Below are 17,262 nucleotides of genomic sequence, written 5' to 3' on the forward strand. Positions count from 1 at the left end.
GTAATGTAGGGTGGTGGTAGGGGGAGACAATAGAGTGATGTAGTAATGCAGGGTGGTGGTAGGGGGGAGACAGTAGAGTGATGTAGTAATGCAGGGTGGTGGTAGGGGAGACAGTAGAGTGATGTAGTAAAGGGTGGTGGTAGAGGTGGTGGTAGTAATGGGGTGGTGGTAGGGGGAGACAGTAGAGTGATGTAGTAATGCAGGGTGGTGGTAGGGTGGGAGACAATAGAGTGATGTAGTAATGCAGGGTGGTGGTAGGGGGGGAGACAGTAGAGTGATGTAGTAATGCAGGGTGGTGGTAGGGGGGAGACAGTAGAGTGATGTAGTAATGCAGGGTGGTGGTAGGGGGAGACAGTAGAGTGATGTAGTAATGCAGGGTGGTGGTAGGGTAGGGGAGACAGTAGAGTGATGTAGTAATGTAGGGTGGTGGTAGGGGGGAGACAGTAGAGTGATGTAGTAATGCAGGGTGGTGGTAGGGGGGAGACAGTAGAGTGATGTAGTAATGTAGAGGTGGTGTAGGGTGGTGGTAGGGGGAGACAGTAGAGTGATGTAGTAATAGGGTGGTGGTAGGGTGGGAGACAGTAGAGTGATGTAGTAATGTAGGGTGGTGGTAGGGTGGGAGACAATAGAGTGATGTAGTAATGCAGGGTGGTGGTAGGGGGGAGACAATAGAGTGATGTAGTAAGTAATGCAGGGGTGGTAGGGTAGGGAGACAATAGAGTGATGTAGTAATGTAGGGTGGTGGTAGGGTGGGAGACAATAGAGTGATGTAGTAATGCAGGGTGGTGGTAGGGGGGAGACAATAGAGTGATGTAGTAATGCAGGGTGGTGGTAGGGGTAGGGTGGGAGACAATAGAGTGATGTAGTAATGTAGGGTGGTGGTAGGGGGGAGACAATAGAGTGATGTAGTAATGTGGAGGGTGGTGGTAGGGGGGAGACAATAGAGTGATGTAGTAATGTAGGGTGGTGGTAGGGGGAGACAATAGAGTGATGTAGTAATGCAGGGTGGTGGTAGGGGGGAGACATAGAGTGATGTAGTAATGCAGGGTGGTGGTAGGGGGAGACAGTAGAGTGATAGGGTGGTGGTAGGGGGGAGACAATAGAGTGATGTAGTAATGTAGGGTGGTGGTAGGGGGGAGACAATAGAGTGATGTAGTAATGCAGGGTGGTGTAGGGTGGGAGGTGATGTGGTGGTGGTGGTAGGGGGGTAGAGTGATGTAGTAATGTAGTGGTGATGGGAGTAGAGTGATGTAGGGTGGTGGTAGGGGGGGAGACAGTAGAGTGATGTAGTAATGTAGGGTGGTGGTAGGGTGGGAGACAATAGAGTGATGTAGTAATGCAGGGTGGTGGTAGGGGGAGACAATAGAGTGATGTAGTAATGCAGGGTGGTGGTAGGGGGGAGACAGTAGAGTGATGTAGTAATGCAGGGTGGTGGTAGGGGGGAGACAATAGAGTGATGTAGTAATGCAGGGTGGTGGTAGGGGGGAGACAATAGAGTGATGTAGTAATGCAGGGTGGTGGTAGGGTGGGAGACAATAGAGTGATGTAGTAATGCAGGGTGGTGGTAGGGGGAGACAATAGAGTGATGTAGTAATGCAGGGTGGTGGTAGGGGGGAGACAATAGAGTGATGTAGTAATGTAGGGTGGTGGTAGGGGGAGACAATAGAGTGTAGTAATGTAGGGTGGTGGTAGGGGGGAGACAGTAGAGTGATGTAGTAATGTAGGGTGGTGGTAGGGGGGAGACAGTAGAGTGATGTAGTAATGCAGGGTGGTGGTAGGGGGAGACAATAGAGTGATGTAGTAATGTAGGGTGGTGGTAGGGGGGAGACAATAGAGTGATGTAGTAATGCAGGGTGGTGGTAGGGGGGAGACAGTAGAGTGATGTAGTAATGTTAGGGTGGGAGGGTGGTGGTAGGGTGGGAGACAATAGAGTGATGTAGTAATGCAGGGTGGTGGTAGGGGGGAGACAATAGAGTGATGTAGTAATGCAGGGTGGTGGTAGGGGGAGACAGTAGAGTGAGAGTGATGTAGTAATGTAGGGTGGTGGTAGGGGAGACAGTAGAGTGATGTAGTAATGTAGGGTGGTGGTAGGGGGGAGACAATAGAGTGATGTAGTAATGTAGGGTGGTGGTAGGGTGGGAGACAGTAGAGTGATGTAGTAATGCAGGGTGGTGGTAGGGGGAGACAGTAGAGTGATGTAGTAATGTAGGGTGGTGGTAGGGGGGAGACAGTAGAGTGATGTAGTAATGTAGGGTGGTGGTAGGGGGGAGACAATAGAGTGATGTAGTAATGTAGGGTGGTGGTAGGGGGAGACAGTAGAGTGATGTAGTAATGTAGGGTGGTGGTAGGGGGGAGACAATAGAGTGATGTAGTAAAGGGTGGTGGTAGGGGAGACAATAGAGTGGTAGTAATGTAGGGTGGTAGGGGGGAGACAATAGAGTGATGTAGTAATGTAGGGTGGTGGGGGAGACAATAGAGTGATGTAGTAATGTAGGGTGGTGGTAGGGGGAGACAATAGAGTGATGTAGTAATGTAGGGTGGTGGTAGGGGGGAGACAATAGAGTGATGTAGTAATGTAGGGTAGAGTGGTAGTAATGCAGGGTGGTGGGGGGGAGACAATAGAGTGATGTAGTAATGCAGGGTGGTGGTAGGGGGGGAGACAATAGAGTGATGTAGTAATGCAGGGTGGTGGTAGGGGGGAGGTAGAGTGATGTAGTAATGTAGGGTGGTGGTAGGGTGGGAGACAATAGAGTGATGTAGTAATGTAGGGTGGTGGTAGGGTGGGAGACAGTAGAGTGATGTAGTAAGTAGGGTAATGTAGGGTGGTGGTAGGGGGGAGACAATAGAGTGATGTAGTGATGTAGGGGGGAGACAGTAGAGTGATGTAGTAAGGGTGGTGGTAGGGGAGACAATAGAGTGATGTAGTAATGTAGGGTGGTGGTAGGGGGAGACAATAGAGTGATGTAGTAATGTAGGGTGGTGGTAGGGTGGGAGACAATAGAGTGATGTAGTAATGTAGGGTGGTGGTAGGGGGGAGACAATAGAGTGATGTAGTAATGTAGGGTGGTGGTAGGGGGAGACAATAGAGTGATGTAGTAATGTAGGGTGGTGGTAGGGGGAGACAATAGAGTGATGTAGTAATGTAGGGTGGTGGTAGGGGGGAGACAATAGAGTGATGTAGTAATGTAGGGTGGTGGTAGGGGGAGACAATAGAGTGATGTAGTAATGCAGGGTGGTGGTAGGGGGAGACAATAGAGTGATGTAGTAATGTAGGGTGGTGGTAGGGGGAGACAGTAGAGTGATGTAGTAATGTAGGGTGGTGGTAGGGGGGAGACAATAGAGTGATGTAGTAATGTAGGGTGGTGGTAGGGGGAGACAATAGAGTGATGTAGTAATGTAGGGTGGTGGTAGGAGGAGACAATAGAGTGATGTAGTAATGTAGGGTGGTGGTAGACAGAGGGGGAGACAGTAGAGTGATGTAGTAATGTAGGGTGGTGGTAGGGGGAGACAATAGAGTGATGTAGTAATGCAGGGTGGTGGTAGGGTGGGAGACAGTAGAGTGATGTAGTAATGTAGGGTGGTGGTAGGGGGAGACAATAGAGTGATGTAGTAAAGGGTGGTGGTAGGGGGAGACAATAGAGTGATGTAGTAATGCAGGGTGGTGGTAGGGGGAGACAGTAGAGTGAGGGTGGTGGTAGGGGGAGTAGAGTGATGTAGGGTGGTGGTAGGGGGGAGACAGTAGAGTGATGTAGTAATGCAGGGTGGTGGTAGGGGGGAGACAATAGAGTGATGTAGTAATGTAGGGTGGTGGTAGGGGGAGACAATAGAGTGATGTAGTAATGTAGGGTGGTGGTAGGGGGAGACAATAGAGTGATGTAGTAATGTAGGGTGGTGGTAGGGGGAGGTAGAGTGATGTAGTAATAGGGTGGTGGTAGGGGGGAGACAATAGAGTGATGTAGTAATGCAGGGTGGTGTAGGGGGAGACAATAGAGTGATGTAGTAGGGTGGTGGTAGGGGGGGGAGACAATAGAGTGATGTAGTAATGTAGGGTGGTGGTAGGGGGGAGACAATAGAGTGATGTAGTAATGTAGGGGAGGGTGGTGGTAGGGTGGGGTAGGGGGGAGACAATAGAGTGATGTAGTAATGTAGGGTGGTGGTAGGGGGAGACAATAGAGTGATGTAGTAATGTAGGGTGGTGGTAGGGGGAGACAATAGAGTGATGTAGTAATGTAGGGTGGTGGTAGGGGGAGACAATAGAGTGATGTAGTAATGTAGGGTGGTGGTAGGGGGAGACAATAGAGTGATGTAGTAATGTAGGGTGGTGGTAGGAGGAGACAATAGAGTGATGTAGTAATGTAGGGTGGTGGTAGGAGGTAGAGTGATGTAGTAATGAGGGTGGTGGTAGGGGGGAGACAATAGAGTGATGTAGTAATGCAGGGTGGTGGTAGGGGGAGACAATAGAGTGATGTAGTAATGTAGGGTGGTGGTAGGGGGAGACAATAGAGTGATGTAGTAATGTAGGGTGGTGGTAGGGGGAGACAATAGAGTGATGTAGTAATGTAGGGTGGTGGTAGGGTGGTGGGGGGAGACAATAGAGTGATGTAGTAATGTAGGGTGGTGGTAGGGGGAGACAATAGAGTGATGTAGTAATGTAGGGTGGTGGTAGGGGGGAGACAATAGAGTGATGTAGTAATGTAGGGTGGTGGTAGGGGGGAGACAATAGAGTGATGTAGTAATGTAGGGTGGTGGTAGGGGGAGACAATAGAGTGATGTAGTAATGTAGGGTGGTGGTAGGGGAGACAATAGAGTGATGTAGTAATGTAGGGTGGTGGTAGGGGGAGACAATAGAGTGATGTAGTAATGTAGGGTGGTGGTAGGGTGGGAGACAATAGAGTGATGTAGTAATGCAGGGTGGTGGTAGGGGGGAGACAGTAGAGTGATGTAGTAATGTAGGGTGGTGGTAGGGGGGAGACAATAGAGTGATGTAGTAATGTAGGAGTGAGTGATGTATGCAGGGTGGTGGTAGGGGGGATGTAGTAGAGTGATGTAGTAATGAGGGTGGTGGTAGGGGGAGACAATAGAGTGATGTAGTAATGCAGGGTGGTGGTAGGGGGAGACAATAGAGTGATGTAGTAATGCAGGGTGGTGGTAGGGGGAGACAATAGAGTGATGTAGTAATGCAGGGTGGTGGTAGGGGGGACAGTAGAGTGATGTAGTAATGCAGGGTGGTGGTAGGGGAGACAATAGAGTGATGTAGTAATAGGGTGGTGGTAGGGGGGAGACAATAGAGTGATGTAGTAATGTAGGGTGGTGGTAGGGGGGAGACAATAGAGTGATGTAGTAATGTAGGGTGGTGGTAGGGGGGAGACAATAGAGTGATGTAGTAATGCAGGGTGGTGGTAGGGGGAGACAATAGAGTGATGTAGTAATGTAGGGTGGTGGTAGGGGGGAGACAATAGAGTGATGTAGTAATGTAGGGTGGTGGTAGGGGGGAGACAATAGAGTGATGTAGTAATGTAGGGTGGTGGGGGGGGAGACAATAGAGTGATGTAGTAATGTAGGGTGGTGGTAGGGGAGACAATAGAGTGATGTAGTAATGTAGGGTGGTGGTAGGGGGAGACAGTAGAGTGATGTAGTAATGTAGGGTGGTGGTAGGGGGAGACAATAGAGTGATGTAGTAATGTAGGGTGGTGGTAGGGGGGAGACAATAGAGTGATGTAGTAATGTAGGGTGGTGGTAGGGGGAGACAATAGAGTGATGTAGTAATGTAGGGTGGTGGTAGGGTGGTGGGGAGACAATAGAGTGATGTAGTAATGTAGGGTGGTGGTAGGGGAGACAATAGAGTGATGTAGTAACAGGGTGGTGGTAGGGGGAGACAATAGAGTGATGTAGTAATGTAGGGTGGTGGTAGGGGAGACAATAGAGTGATGTAGTAATGTAGGGTGGTGGTAGGGGGAGACAGTAGAGTGATGTAGTAATGTAGGGTGGTGGTAGGGGGAGACAATAGAGTGATGTAGTAATGTAGGGTGGTGGTAGGGGGAGACAATAGAGTGATGTAGTAATGCAGGGTGGTGGTAGGGGGAGACAATAGAGTGATGTAGTAATGCAGGGTGGTGGTAGGGGGGAGACAATAGAGTGATGTAGTAATGTAGGGTGGTGGTAGGGGGGAGACAATAGAGTGATGTAGTAATGTAGGGTGGTGGTAGGGGGAGACAATAGAGTGATGTAGTAATGTAGGGTGGTGGTAGGGGAGACAATAGAGTGAGTAGTAATGTAGGGTGGTGGTAGGGGGAGACAATAGAGTGATGTAGTAATGCAGGGTGGTGGTAGGAGGGGGAGACAATAGAGTGATGTAGTAATGTAGGGTGGTGGTAGGGGAGACAATAGAGTGATGTAGTAATGAGACAATAGAGTGGTGGTAGGGTGGTGGGGGGTAGAGTGATGTAGTAATGTAGGGTGGTGGTAGGGGGGAGACAATAGAGTGATGTAGTAATGTAGGGTGGTGGTAGGGGGAGACAATAGAGTGATGTAGTAATGTAGGGTGGTGGTAGGAGGAGACAATAGAGTGATGTAGTAATGTAGGGTGGTGGTAGGGGGGAGACAATAGAGTGATGTAGTAATGTAGGGTGGTGGTAGGGGGAGACAATAGAGTGATGTAGTAATGTAGGGGGTGGTGGTAGGGGGGGTGGTGATGTAGTAATGTAGGGTGGTGGTAGGGGAGACAATAGAGTGATGTAGTAATGTAGTAATGTAGGGTGGTGGTAGGGGAGACAATAGAGTGATGTAGTAATGTAGGGTGGTGGTAGGGGGAGACAATAGAGTGATGTAGTAATGTAGGGTGGTGGTAGGGGGGAGACAATAGAGTGATGTAGTAATGTAGGGTGGTGGTAGGGGGAGACAATAGAGTGATGTAGTAATGTAGGGTGGTGGTAGGGGGAGACAATAGAGTGATGTAGTAATGTAGGGTGGTGGTAGGGAGAGACAATAGAGTGATGTAGTAATGCAGGGTGGTGGTAGGGGGAGACAATAGAGTGATGTAGTAATGCAGGGTGGTGGTAGGGGGGAGACAATAGAGTGATGTAGTAATGTAGGGTGGTGGTAGGGGGGAGACAATAGAGTGATGTAGTAATGTAGGGTGGTGGTAGGGGGAGACAATAGAGTGATGTAGTAATGTAGGGTGGTGGTAGGGTGGGAGACAATAGAGTGATGTAGTAATGCAGGGTGGTGGTAGGGTGGGAGACAATAGAGTGATGTAGTAATGCAGGGTGGTGGTAGGGGGAGACAATAGAGTGATGTAGTAATGCAGGGTGGTGGTGAGACAATAGAGTGATGTAGTAATGAGGGTGGTGGTAGGGGGGAGACAAGTAGAGTGATGTAGTAATGTAGTAAGGGTGGTGGTAGGGGGAGACAATAGAGTGATGTAGTAATGTAGGGTAGGTGGTAGGGTGGTGGTAGGGGAGACAATAGAGTGATGTAGTAATGTAGGGTGGTGGTAGGGAGGAGACAATAGAGTGATGTAGTAATGTAGGGTGGTGGTAGGGGGAGACAATAGAGTGATGTAGTAATGTAGGGTGGTGGTAGGGGGAGACAATAGAGTGATGTAGTAATGCAGGGTGGTGGTAGGGGGAGACAATAGAGTGATGTAGTAATGTAGGGTGGTGGTAGGGGGAGACAATAGAGTGATGTAGTAATGTAGGTGGTGGTAGGGGGGAGACAATAGAGTGATGTAGTAATGTAGGGTGGTGGTAGGGGAGACAATAGAGTGATGTAGTAATGTAGGGTGGTGGTAGGGGGAGACAATAGAGTGATGTAGTAATGTAGGGTGGTGGTAGGGGGGAGACAATAGAGTGATGTAGTAATGTAGTAATGGGTGGTGGTAGGGGGGAGACAATAGAGTGATGTAGTAATGTAGGGTGGTGGTAGGGGAGACAATAGAGTGATGTAGTAATGTAGGGTGGTGGTAGGGGGAGACAATAGAGTGATGTAGTAATGTAGGGTGGTGGTAGGGGGAGACAATAGAGTGATGTAGTAATGTAGGGTGGTGGTAGGGGAGACAATAGAGTGATGTAGTAATGTAGGGTGGTGGTAGGGGGAGACAATAGAGTGATGTAGTAATGCAGGGTGGTGGTAGGGTGGTGGTAGGGTGGTGGGGGGGAGACAATAGAGTGATGTAGTAATGTAGGGTGGTGGTAGGGGAGACAATAGAGTGATGTAGTAATGTAGGGTGGTGGTAGGGGGAGGTAGAGTGATGTAGTAATGTAGGGTGGTGGTAGGGGGAGACAATAGAGTGATGTAGTAATGTAGGGTGGTGGTAGGGGGAGACAATAGAGTGATGTAGTAATGTAGGGTGGTGGTAGGGGGAGACAATAGAGTGATGTAGTAATGCAGGGTGGTGGTAGGGGGAGACAATAGAGTGATGTAGTAAAGGGTGGTGGTAGGGGGGGGTGGTGATGTAGTAATGTAGGGTGGGGTAGGGGAGACAATAGAGTGATGTAGTAATGCAGGGTGGTGGTAGGGGGGAGACAATAGAGTGATGTAGTAATGCAGGGTGGTGGTAGGGGGAGACAATAGAGTGATGTAGTAATGCAGGGTGGTGGTAGGGGGAGACAATAGAGTGATGTAGTAATGTAGGGTGGTGGTAGGGTGGGAGACAATAGAGTGATGTAGTAATGCAGGGTGGTGGTGGTAGGGGGAGACAATAGAGTGATGTGAGGGTGGTGGTAGGGTGGGAGTAATGTAGGGTGGTGGTAGGGGGAGACAATAGAGTGATGTAGTAATGTAGGGTGGTGGTAGGGGAGACAATAGAGTGATGTAGTAATGCAGGGTGGTGGTAGGGGGGAGACAATAGGGATGTAGTAATGGTGGTAGGGGGAGACAATAGAGTGATGTAGTAATGTAGGGTGGTGGTAGGGGGGAGACAATAGAGTGATGTAGTAATGTAGGGTGGTGGTAGGGGAGACAATAGAGTGATGTAGTAATGTAGGGTGGTGGTAGGGGGAGACAATAGAGTGATGTAGTAATGTAGGGTGGTGGTAGGGGGAGACAATAGAGTGATGTAGTAATGTAGGGTGGTGGTAGGGGGAGACAATAGAGTGATGTAGTAATGTAGTAAGGGTGGTGGTAGGGGGAGACAATAGAGTGATGTAGTAATGCAGGGTGGTGGTAGGGGGGAGACAGTAGAGTGATGTAGTAATGTAGGGTGGTGGTAGGGGGAGACAGTAGAGTGATGTAGTAATGCAGGGTGGTGGTAGGGGGAGACAATAGAGTGATGTAGTAATGTGGTAGGGGGAGACAGGAGTGGTGTAATGTAGGTGGGGAGACAGTAGAGTGATGTAGTAATGTAGGGTGGTGGTAGGGTGGTGGTAGGAGACAGTAGAGTGATGTAGTAATGAGGGTGGTGGTAGGAGACAGTAGAGTGATGTAGTAATGCAGGGTGGTGGTAGGGGGAGACAGTAGAGTGATGTAGTAATGCAGGGTGGTGGTAGGTGATGTAGTAATGCAGGGTGGTGGTAGGGGGGAGACAATAGAGTGATGTAGTAATGTAGGGTGGTGGTAGGGGGAGACAGTAGAGTGATGTAGTAATGCAGGGTGGTGGTAGGGGGAGACAGTAGAGTGATGTAGTAATGTAGGGTGGTGGTAGGGGGGGAGACAGTAGAGTGATGTAGTAATGCAGGGTGGTGGTAGGGGGAGACAGTAGAGTGATGTAGTAATGCAGGGTGGTGGTAGGAGGAGACAATAGAGTGATGTAGTAATGCAGGGTGGTGGTAGGGGGAGACAATAGAGTGATGTAGTAATGCAGGGTGGTGGTAGGGGGGGAGACAGTAGAGTGATGTAGTAATGGGTGGTGGTAGGAGGAGAATAGAGTGATGTAGTAATGCAGGGTGGTGGTAGGGGGAGACAATAGAGTGATGTAGTAATGTAGGGTGGTGGTAGGGGAGACAATAGAGTGATGTAGTAATGCAGGGTGGTGGTAGGGGGAGACAATAGAGTGATGTAGTAATGCAGGGTGGTGGTAGGGGGAGACAATAGAGTGATGTAGAGGGTGGTGGTAGGGTGGGAGACAATAGAGTGATGTAGGGTGGTGGGTGTGGAGACAGTAGAGTGATGTAGTAATGTAGGGTGGTGGTAGGGGGGAGACAGTAGAGTGATGTAGGGTGGTGGTAGGGTGGGAGACAGTAGAGTGATGTAGTAATGTAGGGTGGTGGTAGGGTGGGAGACAATAGAGTGATGTAGTAATGCAGGGTGGTGGTAGGGGAGACAGTAGAGTGATGTAGTAATGTAGGGTGGTGGTAGGGGGAGTAGAGTGATGTAGTAATAGGGTGGTGGTAGGGTGGGAGACAGTAGAGTGATGTAGTAATGTAGGGTGGTGGTAGGGGGGAGACAGTAGAGTGATGTAGTAATGCAGGGTGGTGGTAGGGGGGAGACAGTAGAGTGATGTAGTAATGTAGGGTGGTGGTAGGGTGGGAGACAATAGAGTGATGTAGTAATGCAGGGTGGTGGTAGGGTGGGAGACAGTAGAGTGATGTAGTAATGTAGGGTGGTGGTAGGAGGAGACAGTAGAGTGATGTAGTAATGCAGGGTGGTGGTAGGGGGAGACAATAGAGTGATGTAGTAATGTAGGGTGGTGGTAGGGGGAGACAATAGAGTGATGTGATGTAGTAAGTAGAGTGATGTAGTAATGTAGGGTGGTGGTAGGGGGGGAGACAGTAGAGTGATGTAGTAATGTAGGGTGGTGGTAGGGGGGAGACAATAGAGTGATGTAGTAATGTAGGGTGGTGGTAGGGGGAGACAATAGAGTGATGTAGTAATGTAGGGTGGTGGTAGGGGGGAGACAATAGAGTGATGTAGTAATGTAGGGTGGTGGTAGGGGGAGACAGTAGAGTGATGTAGTAATGTAGGGTGGTGGTGGGGGGGAGACAATAGAGTGATGTAGTAATGTAGGGTGGTGGTAGGGGGAGACAATAGAGTGATGTAGTAATGTAGGGTGGTGGTAGGGGGGGTAGAGTGATGTAGTAATGTAGGGTGGTGGTAGGGGGGAGACAATAGAGTGATGTAGTAATGTAGGGTGGTGGTAGGGGGAGACAGTAGAGTGATGTAGTAATGTAGGGTGGTGGTAGGGGGGAGACAGTAGAGTGATGTAGTAATGTAGGGTGGTGGTAGGGTGGGAGACAATAGAGTGATGTAGTAATGCAGGGTGGTGGTAGGGGGGAGACAATAGAGTGATGTAGTAATGCAGGGTGGTGGTAGGGGGAGACAATAGAGTGATGTAGTAATGTAGGGTGGTGGTAGGGGGAGACAATAGAGTGATGTAGTAATGCAGGGTGGTGGTAGGGTGGGAGACAGTAGAGTGATGTAGTAATGTAGGGTGGTGGTAGGGGGGAGACAATAGAGTGATGTAGTAATGCAGGGTGGTGGTAGGGGGGAGACAATAGAGTGATGTAGTAATGTAGGGTGGTGGTAGGGGGAGACAATAGAGTGATGTAGTAATGCAGGGTGGTGGTAGGGGGAGACAATAGAGTGATGTAGTAATGTAGGGTGGTGGTAGGGGGGAGACAGTAGAGTGATGTAGTAATGTAGGGTGGTGGTAGGGGGAGACAATAGAGTGATGTAGTAATGTAGGGTGGTGGTAGGGGGAGACAGTAGAGTGATGTAGTAATGTAGGGTGGTGGTAGGGTGGGAGACAATAGAGTGATGTAGTAATGCAGGGTGGTGGTAGGGGGAGACAATAGAGTGATGTAGTAATGCAGGGTGGTGGTAGGGGAGACAGTAGAGTGATGTAGTAATGTAGGGTGGTGGTAGGGGGAGACAATAGAGTGATGTAGTAATGTAGGGTGGTGGTAGGGGGAGACAGTAGAGTGATGTAGTAATGTAGGGTGGTGGTAGGGTGGGAGACAATAGAGTGATGTAGTAATGTAGGGTGGTGGTGAGGAGACAGTAGGGATGTAGTGTGTGGTGGTAGGAGGAGACAATAGAGTGATGTAGAGACAATAGAGTGATGTAGGGTGGTGGGTGGGGAGACAGACAGTAGAGGACTGTGTGTGTAACATGGTCGACCTGATTTCCACAGTTTTGTCCTCAACTGCATGTTGGACTTTACTCTTTCACTGGTCTGTCTGTCTCTCTGTGTGTGTCTGTCTCTCTGTGTGTGTGTCTGTCTCTCTGTGTGTGTGTGTCTCTTTGTGCAGACTCTCTCCCTCCACACACACCTTGTGTAGTGTGTGTGCCTGTGCTGGGCTTTCTGTTCTGCTGGTAGTGTGTGTGTCTGTCTCTCTGTGTGTGTGTGTCTCTTTGTGCAGACTCTCTCCCTCCACACACACCTTGTGTAGTGTGTGTGCCTGTGCTGGGCTTTCTGTTCTGCTGGTAGTGTGTGTATCTAACGTCCTCTCTTCTCTCCTCCTCTGCTGCCATGCTTCAGCCTAGTGACCTGCGCAAGCACCGCAAAAGGTAATCTAGAGACCACGCTAGTTACTGCTCTCTCTCTCTGACCTCTACCCTGCCTGCCTGCCTGCACCTTCCCAACCATAACCTGTAGTTTAGTCTCTACACCCCCTAAAACGTGTCTTCCCAACCATAACCTGTAGTCTAGTCTCTACACCCCCTAAAACGTGTCTTCCCAACCATAACCTGTAGTCTAGTCTCTACCCCCCATGAAACGTGTCTTCCCAACCATAACCTGTAGTCTGTCTCTACACCCCCCTGAAACGTGTCTTCCCAACCATAACCTGTAGTCTAGTCTCTACACCCCCTAAAACGTGTCTTCCCAACCATAACCTGTAGTCTAGTCTCTACACCCCCCTAAAACGTGTCTTCCCAACCATAACCTGTAGTCTAGTCTCTACACCCCCCCTAAAACGTGTCTTCCCAACCCCACACTCCCTTACTTCCTCAAACCTTGACTCCCCCCCGTCACGCGTGTCTCACCTCTGCACTTCCCAAACCCTGAGTGTCTTGAACTTCCTGAAATGAACACGTCACAAAGTGAGGGGAGACTGTTATTTTCTTCTTTCCAGGTTGAAGAACTAGTCTGTCTTCTCCTCTGTCCTCCCCATCCACTCAATACAGAGAGGGAGGAGACGCTTTTTAAAAGCTCTCCTCCTCTACCCCCTTTTCCTGTTAGAAGACAGTGACTGACTGAGTGTCCCTGTGTTATGTCTAGTCTGCCCAGGACGACAAGACCACAATCCAGTGTGAGACGTCTCCTCCCACCACCCCTCGCTCCATGCGCCTGCACAAGGGGGCCAGCCACACTGCCAGCCATGAGGACATCAGGGACATCCGCAGGTAGGAAGCCCCTTTCTGCCTAAACAATATCTCACTCTGTTTTCTACAATAGCCATGTTTCTCTCTCTCTCTCCTTCTGTCGTTCTCTTATCTGTCCTGTTCATCCATCCCTTCATCCCTCTGTTTCTGATCTTTCAATCTATCTATCCACATCTCTCTCCCTCGCTTTCTCTCTTTCTCTCTCTGTATATCTCTCTATGCATTCATGCTCATCTCGATCCCCTTCTCTCTCTCGCTCCCCTTCTCCTCTTCTCTCTCTCGCTCCCCTTCTCTCTCTCGCTCCCCTTCTCTCTCTCGCTCCCCTTCTCTCTCTCGCTCCCCCCCTCTCTCTCTCTCTCTCCCCCTTCTCTCTCTCGCTCCCCTTCTCTCTCTCGCTCCCCTTCTCTCTCTCGCTCCCCTTCTCTCTCGCTCCCCTTCTCTCTCTCGCTCCCCTTCTCTCTCTCGCTCCCCTTCTCTCTCTCGCTCCCCTTCTCTCTCGCTCCCCTTCTCTCCCCTTCTCTCTCTCGCTCCCCTTCTCTCTCTCGCTCCCCTTCTCTCTCTCGCTCCCCTTCTCTCTCTCGCTCCCCTTCTCTCTCTCGCTCCCCTTCTCTCTCTCGCTCTCGCCCTTCTCTCTCTCGCTCCCCTTCTCTCTCTCGCTCCCCTTCTCTCTCTCGCTCCCCTTCTCTCTCTCGCTCCCCTTCTCTCTCTCGATCCCCTTCTCTCTCTCCCCCTTCTCTCTCTCTCTCTTCCCCTTCTCTCTCTCGCTCCCCCTTCTCTCTCTCGCTCCCCCTTCTCTCTCTCGCTCCCCCTTCTCTCTCTCGCTCCCCTCTCTCTCGATCCCCTTCTCTCTCTCGATCCCCTTCTCTCTCTCGATCCCCTTCTCTCTCTCGATCCCCTTCTCTCTCTCGCTCCCCTTCTCTCTCTCGCTCCCCTTCTCTCTCTTCCCCTCTCTCTCGCTCCCCCTTCTCTCTCTCGCTCCCCCTTCTCTCTCTCGCTCCCCCTTCTCTCTCTCGCTCCCCTTCTCTCTCTCGCTCCCCCTTCTCTCTCTCGCTCCCCTTCTCTCTCTCTCCCCCTTCTCTCTCTCGCTCCCCCTTCTCTCTCTCGCTCCCCCTTCTCTCTCTCGATCCCCTTTCTCTCTCTCTCGATCCCCCTTTTCTCTCTCTCGATCCCCCTTTTCTCTCTTTCGATCCCCCTTTTCTCTCTTCCTCTCACCCCTCCTCTCTCTGTCTCAGTATGACCACCCTACAGGACGGCCAGGGTAGTAACCCCAGCAGCAGTAACAGCAGTCAGGACTCTCTGAACAAGGCAGCCAAGAAGAAGAGCATCAAGTCCTCCATCGGGCGCCTCTTCGGCAAGAAGGAGAAGGGTCGGCCAGGCCCCCCAGGGAGCAAGGAGTCCCCTGGCAGCCAAGGTCAGTCCCCTCCTAAAACATGCCTGCTGGTTCAAGTTCATTAGGCAGCAAACAGAAGAAAACAAGCTGAAACAGGAAGGGACTACCTGCACCGACTTTAACCTCTGACCCTCCATCTCTCCTCACAGCTGGTACCCCCGAGGCAGAGACCTCTCCCCAGGATGCACCGGGGCTGGGCAAACTAGGCGGCCCCGCTGAGAAGAACAGGAAACTGCAGAAGAAGTAGGTGTTTCCACATCTTGTCACCACTTCTGTCAGTGATGCAACATAGATAAGTCAGTAGTGGTACTAGTGGTAGATAGACTGGTTCCGTCTCGTTAACAGGAGAAAGACTGGTTCCGTCTCGTTAACAGGAGAAAGACTGGTTCCGTCTCGTTAACAGGAGAAAGACTGGTTCCGTCTCGTTAACAGGAGAGAGACTGGTTCCGTCTCGTTAACAGGAGAGGGACTGGTTCCGTCTCGTTAACAGGAGAGGGACTGGTTCCGTCTCGTTAACAGGAGAGGGACTGGTTCCGTCTCGTTAACAGGAGAGGGAGGACAGGAGAGGGACTGGTTCCGTCTCGTTAACAGGAGAGGGACTGGTTCCGTCTCGTTAACAGGAGAGGGACTGGTTCCGTCTCGTTAACAGGAGAGGGACTGGTTCCGTCTCGTTAACAGGAGAGGGACTGGTTCCGTCTCGTTAACAGGAGAGGGAGTTAACAGGAGGGACTGGTTCCGTCTCGTTAACAGGAGAGGGACTGGTTCCGTCTCGTTAACAGGAGAGGGACTGGTTCCGTCTCGTTAACAGGAGAGGGACTGGTTCCGTCTCGTTAACAGGAGAGGGACTGGTTCCGGTTAACAGGAGAGGGACTGGTTCCGTCTCGTTAACAGGAGAGGGACTGGTTCCGTCTCGTTAACAGGAGAGGGACTGGTTCCGTCTCGTTAACAGGAGAGGGACTGGTTCCGTCAACCACAACAGGAGAGGGACTCTTGCTCGTCTCGTTAACAGGAGAGGGACTGGTTCGTTGTAGATCTCCCCAGCACTTAACAGCCCTGTGTTGCTCTATGATCACCCTGGTTCAGCGCACTCTCGTTAACAGGAGAGGGACTGGTTCCGTCTCGTTAACAGGAGAGGGACTGGTTCCGTCTCGTTAACAGGAGAGGGACTGGTTCCGTCTCGTCCCAGGAGAGGGACTGACTGTTCCGTCTCGTTAACAGGAGAGGGACTGGTTCCGTCTCGTTAACAGGAGAGGGACTGGTTCCGTCTCGTGTCCCCTCCCTGGCTAACAGGAGAGGGACTGGTTCCGTCTCTTGGTCTCATGCCCCATGCTGTCCCTCCCTGGTCTCATGCCCCATGCTGTCCCTCCCTGGTCTCATGCAGGAGAGGGACTGGTTCCGTCTCGTTAACAGGAGTCCCTCCCTGGTCTCAGGGACTGGTTCCCGTCTCATGTTAACAGGAGAGGGACTGGTTCCGTCTCTGGTTAACAGGTCCCTCCCTGGAGGGACTGGTTCCGTCTCGTTAACAGGAGAGGGACTGGTTCCGTCTCGTTAACAGGATGCCCCATGGACTGGTTCATGCCCCTGTTAACAGGAGAGGGACTGGTTCCGTCTCGTTAACAGGAGAGGGACTGGTGTTTTCTGCTTCCATCCAATAGATATGAATCTACTCGATCAACCACAGATCTTGCTGTACTAGAGAGGTCAATCTTGCTCAGATAGGTCTGGTTGATGGCTCCAGCCATGCTGCTGTTTATGCTTGTGTGTTCTATATGTCCGTTGTAGATCTGACCCCAGCACTGTAACAGCCCTGTGTTCTCTATGATCACCCTGCCATGCCCCAGCTGTCTCACTGCCTGGTCTCATGCCCCATGCTGTCCCTCCCTGGTCTCATGCCCCATGCTGTCCCTCCCTGGTCTCATGCCCCATGCTGTCCCTCCCTGGTCTCATGCCCCATGCTGTCCCTCCCTGGTCTCATGCCCCATGTCCCTGTGCCCCATGCTGTCCCTCCCTGGTCTCATGCCCCATGCTGTCCCTCCTGGTCTCATGCCCCATGCTGTCCCTCCCTGGTCTCATGCCCCATGCTGTCCCTCCCTGGTCTCATGCCCCATGCTGTCCCTCCCTGGTCTCATGCCCCATGCTGTCCCTCCCTGGTCTCATGCCCCATGCTGTCCCTCCCTGGTCTCATGCCCCATGCTGTCCCTCCCTGGTCTCATGCCCCATGCTGTCCCTCCCTCCCTGGTCTCATGCCCCATGCTGTCCCTCCCTGGTCTCATGCCCCATGCTGTCCCTCCCTGGTCTCATGCCCCATGCTGTCCCTCCCTGGTCTCATGCCCCATGCTGTCCCTCCCTGGTCTCATGCCCCATGCTGTCCCTCCCTGGTCTCATGCCCCATGCTGTCCCTCCCTGGTCTCATGCCCCATGCTGTCCCTCCCTGGTCTCATGCCCCATGCTGTCCCTCCCTGGTCTCATGCCCCATGCTGTCCCTCCCTGGTCTCATGCCCCATGCTGTCCCTCCCTGGTCTCATGCCCCATGCTGTCCCTCCCTGGTCTCATGCCCCATGCTGTCCCTCCCTGGTCTCATGCCCCATGCTGTCCCTCCCTGGTCTCATGCC

At 51.4% G+C, this 17,262-nt stretch overlaps 1 protein-coding gene across 2 annotated transcripts in view; it reads left to right on the forward strand.

The window, feature by feature from the left end:
• LOC124020014 (liprin-alpha-1-like) overlaps positions 1-14,631 on the forward strand; it is a 91,359-nt gene extending 76,728 nt beyond the window's left edge. For both annotated transcript variants that reach the window (XM_046335434.1, XM_046335435.1), the window contains 3 exons: positions 12,416-12,444; positions 13,157-13,281; positions 14,493-14,631. In XM_046335434.1, the coding sequence (XP_046191390.1) occupies positions 12,416-12,444; positions 13,157-13,281; positions 14,493-14,497 (159 nt within the window). In that variant the 3' untranslated portion in view covers positions 14,498-14,631. The remainder of the gene's footprint in view (positions 1-12,415; positions 12,445-13,156; positions 13,282-14,492) is intronic.
• Positions 14,632-17,262: the final 2,631 nt, after the last annotated feature.

The sequence above is a fragment of the Oncorhynchus gorbuscha genome, unplaced genomic scaffold, assembly GCF_021184085.1.
Source record: "Oncorhynchus gorbuscha isolate QuinsamMale2020 ecotype Even-year unplaced genomic scaffold, OgorEven_v1.0 Un_scaffold_748, whole genome shotgun sequence".
Taxonomy (NCBI): Eukaryota; Metazoa; Chordata; class Actinopteri; order Salmoniformes; family Salmonidae; genus Oncorhynchus; species Oncorhynchus gorbuscha.